This window comes from Morus notabilis, unplaced genomic scaffold (assembly GCF_000414095.1).
Source record: "Morus notabilis unplaced genomic scaffold, ASM41409v2 Scaffold437, whole genome shotgun sequence".
Classification (NCBI taxonomy): domain Eukaryota; kingdom Viridiplantae; phylum Streptophyta; class Magnoliopsida; order Rosales; family Moraceae; genus Morus; species Morus notabilis.
The window spans coordinates 74,040-85,376 of NW_010363915.1; the positions used below are offsets into that span (position 1 = coordinate 74,040).

General features: G+C 35.8%; 2 protein-coding genes across 4 annotated transcripts; both read right to left on the minus strand.

Annotated features, from left to right (window-relative positions):
• Positions 1–249: 249 nt before the first annotated feature.
• LOC21405837 (WD repeat-containing protein 26 homolog) lies at positions 250–6,251 on the minus strand. 3 transcript variants are annotated; one of them, XM_024170217.1, is made up of 6 exons: positions 5,911–6,251; positions 5,451–5,567; positions 4,520–5,345; positions 2,909–3,010; positions 950–1,576; positions 250–628 (listed from the first exon to the last, which is right to left on the minus strand). In XM_024170217.1, exons 3-6 carry the CDS (start codon positions 5,315–5,317, stop codon positions 398–400), a joined length of 1,758 nt encoding a protein of 585 aa, XP_024025985.1. In that variant the 5' UTR covers positions 5,318–5,345; positions 5,451–5,567; positions 5,911–6,251; the 3' UTR covers positions 250–397. The 3 variants fall into 3 exon arrangements, with proteins under 3 accessions (XP_024025985.1, XP_024025984.1, XP_024025983.1); XM_024170216.1 differs by having other exon boundaries at positions 5,451–5,622; XM_024170215.1 differs by lacking the exon at positions 5,451–5,567.
• Positions 6,252–6,951: 700 nt separating this feature from the next.
• LOC21405838 (lipoyl synthase, chloroplastic) lies at positions 6,952–10,739 on the minus strand. The gene is made up of 6 exons (XM_010105262.2): positions 10,045–10,739; positions 9,206–9,296; positions 8,907–9,064; positions 8,038–8,209; positions 7,841–7,951; positions 6,952–7,294 (listed from the first exon to the last, which is right to left on the minus strand). The coding sequence occupies exons 1-6, from the start codon at positions 10,539–10,541 to the stop codon at positions 7,214–7,216; spliced, it is 1,110 nt and encodes a 369-aa protein (XP_010103564.1). The 5' UTR covers positions 10,542–10,739; the 3' UTR covers positions 6,952–7,213.
• Positions 10,740–11,337: the final 598 nt, after the last annotated feature.

Below are 11,337 nucleotides of genomic sequence, written 5' to 3' on the forward strand. Positions count from 1 at the left end.
CTCATGAGAATGTGATCTGGGACCGAGCTAAACAGTCTAAAAAAGATGTCTCATCAATGACAAATTTAGCTTGCATCACTATGGTCGTGGTTGTAGGCATATTTACGTCACTATAATCGTAATTCCACACCTAATTTTACCCGAAGACGTGGAGTGAATTCTGAGACTAATACGCTTGTTTCGACCAAAACCATGTAAAGAGCGATCAGCTCTTATTATAGAAATTAACTTGACAAAAGAAGCAATATGTAACCAGCAACCAATCTTTTATTTGGCAATATGACAACCATGATCCAACAGACAATCCTAATGCTCGGAACCTGCACATTCTTTTTTCATTACTTTGTTGACAAAGCTCAACGAACATTTACTAATTTGAAAAGAGAAAAAACACGTCTTATGTTCTTCCATTGGACTGGCTGTGCATGAAAATTTCATTGCTTTGACAGACTTCCCCTCTCATGGAATTTAGCTGCTTCTTCAAACCCCATATTCGGATTGTTCGATCGTCACTGGCCGAAGCCAGCATGTGAAGGTTTGAAGGGCTCCAGCTCACGCAGTTCACTGCTCCTGAATGTCCAGGCAGTGACATTATCAGCTCCCCCGAGTCCCTGTGCCATATATACACCTGCATCCATAAAAGAAAAAATTTCGGCATCCTCTAAACAATAGTCCTTTTAACTCGAGAGTCGAAAGGAATTCTGAGGGTTGGTATAAAAAATATACTCTAGCTATAGTAATGTTTCTTTACCGTTAGATTTTTATCGAATTCCATTAAATATGCTTTCTTTTTTAAATATGCTCAATTCTTGTATTGTATACAACTTGAAGTTAAAAACCCTCCTAGTAGGTCCATCCCATCTAAGAAGGCCCTTAACTGAAACCACGCACTTGTAATCATAATCGAGCCTAGTTTCTCATCAAACAATATATCTTATCAAAAGGGTACCTGTGAATCCTCACTCCCGCTTGCTACAAAAGCTTGCCCTAATCCACCAAAGCAAGATCGGATGACAAACCGAGCACGTTTGTGACCTTTGTACTTGGCCACAACCTTAATCTCTCCCTCTATGTTCCAGAGATGGATTTCTTGGTTTATGAGATTGACAAGCAGGAACTTGCTGTCCTTGGACAATGAGAATGAAGTGATAGTTTCCTCCTCCTCAATCACCCTCTCAAAATTTGCCTCCCTATCAAGTAATAGTATTGCAGTTTCTCTGCATACGCTAATGATCTTCCCATCCCCTGTTACAGCCATATCGGATATCTTAAGTGTTCGCTGCCCTTTCCAACACTCCAGCTCTCTTCCATCTAAATGCCACAGACAGATACTCTTGTCACTCATCCCAGAGAATATCCCACGACCATCCGCAAACCATCCACAGGAAATCAGGCCAACACCATTTTTTTCATACACATGGAGGCATTCCCCAGAACTGACATCCCAGCGTCTAACAACCTCCTCCAGTCCACATGTTAGCAGCTGATGGTCATCAGGGCTCCATGAAACGACTAAAACTGGTTTCCGATGACCAGTCAATACATGTTTCAAGGACACATGACCATCCTCTTTAACCTATAAAGAAACACATGCCGATTTATTTAAATATGCAATAGTCTGACTGAGAAAGCATATCAAGAAAGACCATAGTAGAAAGAGAACAAAGTACTATGAAGTTAAGCCGTCTCTGTAAACGATGCCATTTCTTTTTGGATTAATTACAAAATTTCTCCTGGAACTATGGCCCTTATAACACTTTACCCTCTGAACTTTAAAAAGTAACATCCATTCCCCCGAACTTTGTTTTTTAACAACTTTACCCTTTCTATTACATTGAGTGACGGAATTTGTCACGTGAATGGCATGTGATCCATATAAGGAGGTATTATCGTAAAATGACCTTTAAGAGACCCTTTTTTTTTTTTTTTTTTTTTTTTTTTTTTTTTTTTTTGAGGGGGTTCTTAAAGAATTTGGGTTTTTTTTCGAATGGGATCATTAAGAGACTTAGGTTATGAACAAAAGTGGAAAAAAATAAACTCAAAATAAAGGTTAAGTCTTGACATTTGGATTTTTAGGGTTAGAAGTCTGCCCAAAACCAGAAAAAATTTAGAGAGATTCAAGTTTCATTGTAAAAAACTTGTTGAATCAAAATGGGGAACGGAAGAATAAAAATGAGAGATTATCTGATTAGGAGGATAGAAGTGTAATTGCACACTCAATTCTCACCAAGAGCAGCTAAATAAGTGACACGTGGCAAATTCTGTCACTCAATGTCACAGAAGGAGCAAAGTTGTTAACAGAATAAAGTTCGGGAGAACGGGTGTTACTTTTTAAAGTTCAGAGAGCAAAGTGTTACAAGAGTTATAGTTCGGAGGGAATTTTTGTAATTGATCCTTTCCTTTTATATGCCAAGAAGTCATTAAACACCGTAGGGATCTTATAGGAACCACAAACATACATAGCCAAAACCCTGTAAACATGCTTCCATTTGCTGTGTCCTACATTCTACTTGACATTTAAATGAAAGCATCTTTGTGCAAAATATATGAAAACCTCATATACTGTTTGGGGGCTTCAGATAAAAAATTAAGCAAAAGAAATATAAAGCGAAAAGTAGACTCAGCCGAGCACTCTCCATCACTGAATTGATACTAATACTTGGATGAGCGCAGGGTCAATAGATATTCCTCTTGGTAAAAAGAGAACTTTAAACAAACAAAATACGGGACAAATCATACGCATCAGAACAATCAGCAGAAAGGCCCATGTACAGACATGCAGAACGACAAGTTCTAACGAGAATTTTAAATTATAACTCAAGTAGCTTACACGCACTCACACTATAAAGATTAAAAGAGAAAGGACATTTTCATAATCAGTAGTCAAAGGCAATAAACAGCATGTTACCTCCCATATCATTGCTGACTGATCTTTCGATGATGAAGCTAAATATTTTCCATTATGCGAAAACTGCAGAAACCATACTTCATCACTATGTCCTTGCAGTATCTGTCACATCAGATGGACAAGGAAGCAACTGGTAAATATAAAGAATTTAGGAGGGAAAAAATGAACCAAAAATGGTGGAAAGAAAACAGTGAATATTCCTTGTTAGTTGAGGTAAACTAAGCATGAAAGACCATAGTGGTTCGAAAAGAAAGCACAAATTCAGCCGTTATGCAAAAACTTTTGACTGATGATGACTAGAATTATGCAAATTACTTTATAGTTGCGATAACTACAATACTACAATGATTATCATATTTTGGTAATGATCTGAATGATAATAGTAACGAGTGAAAAAAGTTAAAGTTTACATTGTAACTAATATGAATGAAGATGATAGAGAGGCTTGGTTAGAGACCTACCTAGGGATACAATTTCATTTGAGAAGTCAGCACCCTATACCCTCTTTGACAAATATATTAGGAATCAAACCAATGTAAATGTCAAACATGATAAGTTATAAAACTAAGTAATGAGAAAAATTAAACAAAAACCTTCTTGATGAGTAATCATGCCTAAAAACAAAATTTACATGAGAATTCTTCCAGATCATTATTAGATTTTGTCCCACGAAAAAAATCAATTTGTCCTGTTAAAATCCTATCTTAAATAGGGAACAAGATCAGGTGCTTTTCAAAGTTTGTCACCAGGACATGACGATCTTGCAGCGAGAAACTATTGGTACTGATGTCTCTGTCAGTACAGTCTTGAGGAAATACTTCCTTCTTTGCATAAATGAGCAGCATGATAAAATTCAAATACGTTGCAACAGCTATTAACTATAACTTTTAGTAAGTTCAAGATAACATATTTATAGTGGTAATTCAGAAGACATGAGATTTTGATTGCAAATATTATTTCTGCTCATATTGGGAGAGAGAGAAGTGAATTTGGTTAATGGTGAAAAAGAAAAAAATCCAAACGGGGTTGTATGAAAACTGATAGGTACTAAGAAGAGAAATTAGCGGACAATTTATATATGACTTTCTTAAACAAAAAAAAAAAAAAAGGGTTCCACAAAAGAGGCGGATTTGAAGGCAGCAACTTGGAAGAAAGGATTACTTCTTGGGTGGCTAACCAAATAAAGTAATAGTTCTGATGCTACCTTAATCTACTGTGGGTTTGTCTGCCCTACTTGAGGCGCCGCAATGAAACTTATCAAGCATTAAAAAATTGTTGGCAACCAGCAACACTAACCCAAATGCTGAGCAAAACAGGCATGGAAAAATTACAAAGTTTTGCTTCCTATCCAGATGGTGCCTTGAGTTACAAAGGGTCCGTTTTGTTCACACGTTCAAGTCAGTGATTCTGATTCACTGGCAAGAATTTTGTAAGAGAATAAATTTTTGAATTCAAATTCTTTGAGAGATGAAAAACATTGTAATAGAATCAGAATCATGGGTTCAAGTATAGGAACCAAACTAGGCATAAGCTTCTGGCCAAATGAAGCATAATACATCGCACGAAAAAAAAAAAGAAAAAAAAGAAAAGGATCCATCAATCCAAGAGTACCTGTAATGTTTGGTTCGGAATGTGGTTTCTTCCACAATGATGATCTGAATACAAAGAAATATCAACGTCCAACGTATTATGAAACGCACAACCATCTCGTTGCACATCAAGAGCCTGCTCAACTAAGTGTTCTAACCTTCTCTCGGGTATCATGACAGAAGCAGGAAGCAACTTATGCAATTTTTCAAGCAGCTTTGATCTTGACTTTGCAACATCCATATCTTGACTCAAAAGGCCAAGGGTTAAACATTTTGAAGGAGCAATCACAGATGCAGCAAGTTCATGAACTTGACTGATGTTGATGCGAAGAGGCACGAGTTCATTTCTTAGTGTACTTAAGGCGGCATTGTACTGCCCGATTTTCAGAAGCTCAAGGAACTTCTGCTCCAATATCAAGAAAGTTGCTACCTTGACAGAGTTTTCATCTAAGAGATCAATTTTCTGCAATGTGGCTAAACTATCATCCCATTTTCCATCAACAACTTGTTGCATAAACTCATTAACTACTGACGAGCGTAATGGTATCCCCGACTCTTCCTCTAGAATGGCCCCGCTCTTGTTATATCCAAGTGAGTACAATGCCCTTGTTATGATCTTGACAAACTCCGATTTCTTTATGACACCCTTAGACCCAACTATTTCTCCATCTCCTTGGGAGGGCAGAGATCTGGCCATCGAATCTCCCAGAGAGCAAATCACAAGGTTTCTAAGAGATGAATCTTCTAAGAAGCTCTTCGATCCTCCCAAGGGCAATTTTACACGTTTCAAAGGCGGTTCAGTGTCCTCTACACCTCCCATGAAATGCCAAACTCAGTCCATATATCCTCTACAACTCAAAAGCAACATAATTTAATAAAACAATTCTCAGTAAGAAGCAACCAAATTCTTACACTTTATTACAAACGTTTGTATTTTTTCCCAAGAGACTTACAATTTAATGGGAGGAAACACAATGATGAAAACTATTTTAACAATGTCGTGATACAAAAATCTCCAGGTGAAAAACATTATTTCCCACAGACGCTATTGCAGAGGAAGGAACCAAATGCTGATCAATAACCGAGAATCTATTCAATTTCACCTAAAGTCAAGTCCTAAAATAACTGCAGCACCATGAAATATGATCAAGCTTGTGGCCACATTGGACAATACTAGTGATTACAAAAATTGAAAAACATGATTCCAAAAGAATGTTTTAGTCACTGTATGGGGATTCCAAAAGAATCAAGTTTTTATTATAATTTTAATTCACATGGTTCTCCTAAATAAGCACAAAAATCCAAGAATTCCCTCCACAGCCAAATCCAAATTATTGAAGGAAAAAGTTATCTATTGATATAATAGAATCATCAAATAATATAAATAAGCAAAATCCAGATCTTTTTTCTTACCAGAACTGAGATGTCCCAAACAAGGAGAAATGAGAAATACCCACAAATCAAAATTGAGAGAAGAAGGGAAAGAAAAAGAAATCGTCGGCTCTGCAAACAGAGAAAGCGTCAAGGGGGAAGAATATGGAGAGTTGAAAAAGGAGCACCGAAAGTCATATGCATAGAGAAGTGTGTGAGAGAAAGATATCAGATATATTATCTACAGATAGATTGAATGTAGATGTAAATCCTGTTTGGGATTTTATTTTTAATTTCTACTTTTTGGCAGTTGGCGAAGAAAGAGGATTATAGAGAGAGAGAGAGAGAGAGAGAGAGAGAGAGGAAAAGAGGAGAGAAAGAGAAGCGTATTTTAATACACAAGTGGGCACTTGTGTTACGTGTTTACGAGTTTTTATTGTCCATTACGTTCCTCTGCATCAAGTCTATAGAATATACGTTCCTCTGCATCAAGTCTATAGAATATAAGAAGACGTTTAATTCACAGATTTAAAATTATAATTTAAAATTATTTTTAATTTATGTATATTTTTTATAAAAAAAATATTATAATAAATTATAAATTATAATTCGAATCATGACACGAATTATTATACTAAATACCATGTAAAACTCGCAAACTTTACGTAATAAATATGCAATACATTTCGATGCAAAAGCCTAATACTTGGCCAAAGGACCAAATGAACTTTCGACATGTTCTCATTCAACAGAGTTTAATATGCTTAAGATGCACGATAAATATGTAAAAGTTTTACCCAAAAAAAGTTAAATATGTAAACACACACACACACACATATATATTATAACGCTTCTAAGCATATGGTAAGTTTACTGAATTTTTTTTTTGGCTAATAAAATATGGCATTAGATATGAAAATTGAGACATGTAGTCAGCTAGGAATCTTTGAAATATACAAATAGTATTAAGAAGAGTTTTTATACCTTATAATAAAAAGAAAAGAAAAAAAAAAGACTCATATTTGCAACAAATATTGGACCTTTGATTCTAATTATAATTCCAAAGATCCTATCCTCCAGTTTCTTAAATAAAGGATTAACAATTCTCACCGCTTTGGACAATGGAAAAAAAAAAAAAAAAATTACACCATGTTCTTCTATGGAACAAATATTTCCTTCATATCAGACAAAAAATACTCGAAACTTTGGGCCAACTCAGCAATAAATCGCAACAACTAATTCAGCTGCTTATGCGGCCAAAATTGTAGTCTAGGAAGAAATGCTTGAGGAAGTACAACCGAAAAAAAAAAAATAATAATGATGATAAGAAAACATAAAAAAACAACTAGGATGTGGCTACACTGTTTGCCCTTTCCCTCACCATTGTCTTGACAAAGAGCTCCCCTGCCCTATATGACGATCGAACCTGAAATGTTATAATACATTTGTAAGGCCGTTCCTCTAAGGACCACTTAACTGAGCTCAAAAACTATTGTCATGAAGAGCTTGACAATCAAATCAGTGAAAAACAATAAGAAAATAAAATAGAAGGAGCTTAGTGCATGCGAAGAGCTTGACAAAATGACATATATATTACATTTGTCATCGACCGAATATAATATTCCATTGTATGATTATGTGAAAGCCAGACATAATATTACATTGTATGATTATGTGAAAGCCAGACATAATATTCTGTTTTATTTTTTATATTATTTAAAAAAAAATAAAAAAAAAAGTTCAAACCATGCTTTCATCTAGATTACTAAAGGACGTTTGGTTGATGGATTCACAATCATGATTCAGAACCATTCTCGATTTAAGTATGTCTTTTGTGAGAGAAAACACTGTAACGGGCCATGAATCATGATTCGAACCATGGTACGAATCCTTGAACCAAACGCAATGTAAGTCTTTGAGGAATACCATACATAATTGTTACCACATAAACGGGAAGGAACAAAGAACTTACCAATGGCCCGCTAGCTACATAGCGGAATCCAATAGACTCCCCATATTCCTTCCAGAAAGCAAACTTCTCAGGCGTAACATATTCTTTGACAGTCAAGTGTAGTGGAGTTGGCTGTAGCAATTTATACAATTTAGCTTTAAAGCGATAGCACAAAAAGTATGGGTGTATTAACTTACATGTAAATCAGATTAACTAACTTGTAAGTATTGTCCAAGCGTCAATATATCAACATCTATATCCCTCAAATCGGCCATGGCTTCCTTCAATTCGTCGTCTGATTCACCGAGGCCCAGCATTATGGAAGATTTTGTTATCATACCCTCCTTACTGACCTTTGCATGTTTCAAAACAGATAAACTCTGCTCATACCTGTATTATTGCACTCATAATCAAAATCTCAAATTTTAGAGAGAATATGAACTCCAGCAAACGCTCTTCAACAAATGCCTAAATAATTAGAACCATCCTGTAGGTAATAGCAAAAAATACCAAACATACAACTGAATTCATTTTATATCTCTTTAAAATCATTGAAAGTGGGAGAACATGGAGCGTGGACACTTTTCCCTTTTCTTTTGGTTGATTTCTCAGACAAGCTTGTCCAGCCATAAGAAAGCCGTTCAAATTTGTCATAGCATAAAACAGAAATGCTCAAGAGTGAAGGCATCAACATAATTAGAATCGGGTATCATGTTTGTCACACTTTTAGCACAAATGTCTTTCATTTCTCACACCAATCTCACTAGACCAAAGACATGTAACCTCGGCTAATTTTTGACCAGCTAACACTAGCACCAGCAGTGGTAGAAGTAAATCGTCAAAGCAGATTGGACTCTATAAGAAATGTGTTTAAGCAGAAATACACAATGTACATTGATAATAGATGTTCACCCGAATCATATTTATCGGACCTATTTATAACTTCCAGAATGCAGCACGAAGAATTCATAAGAGTCTTTCATACCACAATGAGAGAAAAAAAAAAAAAAGAAATATCATAAAAAAAAACTACAGGATAAAAAAGGAAAAAAAAAAAGTTATTAAGAAAATTAGTACTGCAGCTCACCCAGCCCGAGGGTCTCGAACAATTCTTTGGAGCCGTTTGACGGTCTCAACGTTGTGTGCAAATACATCTAGTCCCGAGTGAACCAAAGTGTCCACAGCACTCAAGTCACCTCGAAAGTCGGAAGTTAAACACTCAACCATCAATTCAGGCTTAAGATTCTGCAAAAGAGAATTGCATAACCACAGAATCAATATCCCAACGTCAGTCTCCTTTGTGCTAACAGCATAATATATGCAGTTAACAAGCTCAACAAAATGAAGTGAAAGCAACCAAATAGTATAACTAGATAGATGAGACACCTTAAGGGCTTTGACAGTCTCAGCAAAATGACCACTTCCACCATCAGGCAGGTCGTCACGATCAACACTTGTGAGAACAATATAATCCACACTGCATAATTCATTTAAAAAAGCATAAAAAAATACAGCATCAGAATTATCCCAAGACCATTAAATACTTCTACCAAGGCAAACAAAACCACAGGTTCCACAACTTAAAACAACATTGCAATTGCAAACTACCCACATGCCGAGAGAATTGAAGTATCATGGGGCGGGCCCACACGACGTGATAATTACAAGTTTAATTCAATAAGATTACCAAGCCAAATTATCCTATGAACAAATTGGATAGTTAACATTCAGGGTTGAGACAAATTCGTTTATCATATGTCAGCTAAAAACACCAGGGTCTAAGGTAAACACCTTAAAGTTGAATAGCAATTCTAGGTACCATTTATCACCTCTAGTTTTATATTTATCCCCAATTCCAGTGTAAATTCTATAAGGTGTATAAAATTTCCAAAAAGAAAAAAACAAAAACAAAAACTCCCTCATGTTTTATCGAGATGTTGCAGAGATGGGTACACGAATCCGAAAAACACAGAGTGGAACGCAGCATTTCGACAAAATATAGAGGAAAATTTTATTATTATTCTTGAACAGCACGCATTAAAATACATTGAAATGCAAACTTTCACTTTTACATGAAAATTAAGGATTGGTTGAGATTCTCAAGTAGCGACAGTGATAAATACTTTCATCATTCTTCTAATCCAAAAATAAAAAAGTTCTAGTTTCCAATGTTTGTGCACACAACAGTTTCACATAATTGAATGAAGCAATTTAAGTACAATTACCCCCAAGAAGCAATGGCAATGGCGGTGTTGAGAGGCTCCATGGGATCAGGCGGGGGAGGGTTTCTGCTAGTCTTGACGGCGCAGAATCTGCATCCGCGGGTGCAGGTGTCACCGAGGAGCATGATGGTGGCGGTGGCGACGCCGTCTCCGCCGCCATTCCAGCAATCGCCGATGTTAGGGCACTGGGCCTCTTCGCAAACGGTGTGGAGATTCAGTCGGGAGAGAGAATCCTTGACCTGGTCGAACCTCTCCCCCTGAGGAGCTCGCTGCTTCAGCCACGCCGGCTTCTGGACGCTCGGGTCCCTCCCGGTGTGGGGTCCGAGTCCGACCTTCGTCTTCGCCGGCAATGGCTTCGAGTCCACGGCCTCGCAGAGGATTTTGGAATGGCGAAATTGGGGGTTGGGAAATGGTACGGAGAGAGAAGAGGCAGAAGAAGAAGAAGGAGAAGAAGATGATGATGATGGTATGGGAAAACGGTGGTGGAATTGCTGAAGCATTGTTCTGTGTTTGAATATTAACTGGGAATCGGAAAAAATTACACAGAAGAAGAAGAAGAAGAAACAGAAGAAGAAGAAGAAACAGAAGAAGAAGAAGAAGAAGAGGGCGTTTTGTATTGTGTGGTTAATTGGGTTTGATTCTTTGAGATCTCCGTCGCTTCGCAACGCTGTTTTTTCAGTGTTATGGTTGGTTGAAGCTTTTTGGTTTATTGTTTGTTGGTTCCAACTCCCAACTTCCACATGGACTTCTTGCAATAAAATAGACCCCCATTTGAACACCAATAAGAGATTTGGCATGGTTTAATTTGAATTAAGATATAATTTTATGTGAAAATTTTTTATTGTAAAAAGAAAAATTAAATGTGATTTTTTATAAAATTTTTAATTTTATTAAAATTTAAATTAAAAATTCAAATTAATAATATAAATGAGATTTTAAGTCTTGATTTATTTTTTAAATTTAAAATTTTAATTTAATTGATTATTTGGTTGAAGAATTCGTAACCCGATTTGAATGATGGTTCATAATTTGTTACAGTGTTTTTTCTTACAAAAAATACACGTAAATTAAAAATAGTTCTAATCTTATAATTTTAATTTATGAACCAAACATCTCTTAAGTTAAAGTTAAGATGTAATTTTTTAAAATTTTTAATTGTAATAAAAAAATTAAATATAAAATTTTTTGAATATTTTTAATTATAAAAATTTAAAGTTTAAAATTAAAATGAGTAAAATGGAGGCGGCCTTCACCTCTTTTAAAAAAATGTAATTAAACAATCTTTTTTTCAACTTA

Coding starts and splice junctions, on each gene's coding strand:
- LOC21405837 (XM_024170215.1), bottom strand. CDS start 5,317: ATGGGAGGTGTAGAGGACACTGAACCGCCTTTGAAACGTGTAAAATTG. Junction 3,011..4,519: donor TTCCGAACCAAACATTACAG/GTACTCTTGGAT, acceptor CTGATGTGACAG/ATACTGCAAGGACATAGTGA. Junction 629..949: donor GCGGGAGTGAGGATTCACAG/GTACCCTTTTGA, acceptor TTATGGATGCAG/GTGTATATATGGCACAGGGA.
- LOC21405838 (XM_010105262.2), bottom strand. CDS start 10,541: ATGCTTCAGCAATTCCACCACCGTTTTCCCATACCATCATCATCATCT. Junction 9,065..9,205: donor AGACTGTCAAAGCCCTTAAG/GTGTCTCATCTA, acceptor TCTCTTTTGCAG/AATCTTAAGCCTGAATTGAT. Junction 8,210..8,906: donor GTTCGAGACCCTCGGGCTGG/GTGAGCTGCAGT, acceptor GCAATAATACAG/GTATGAGCAGAGTTTATCTG.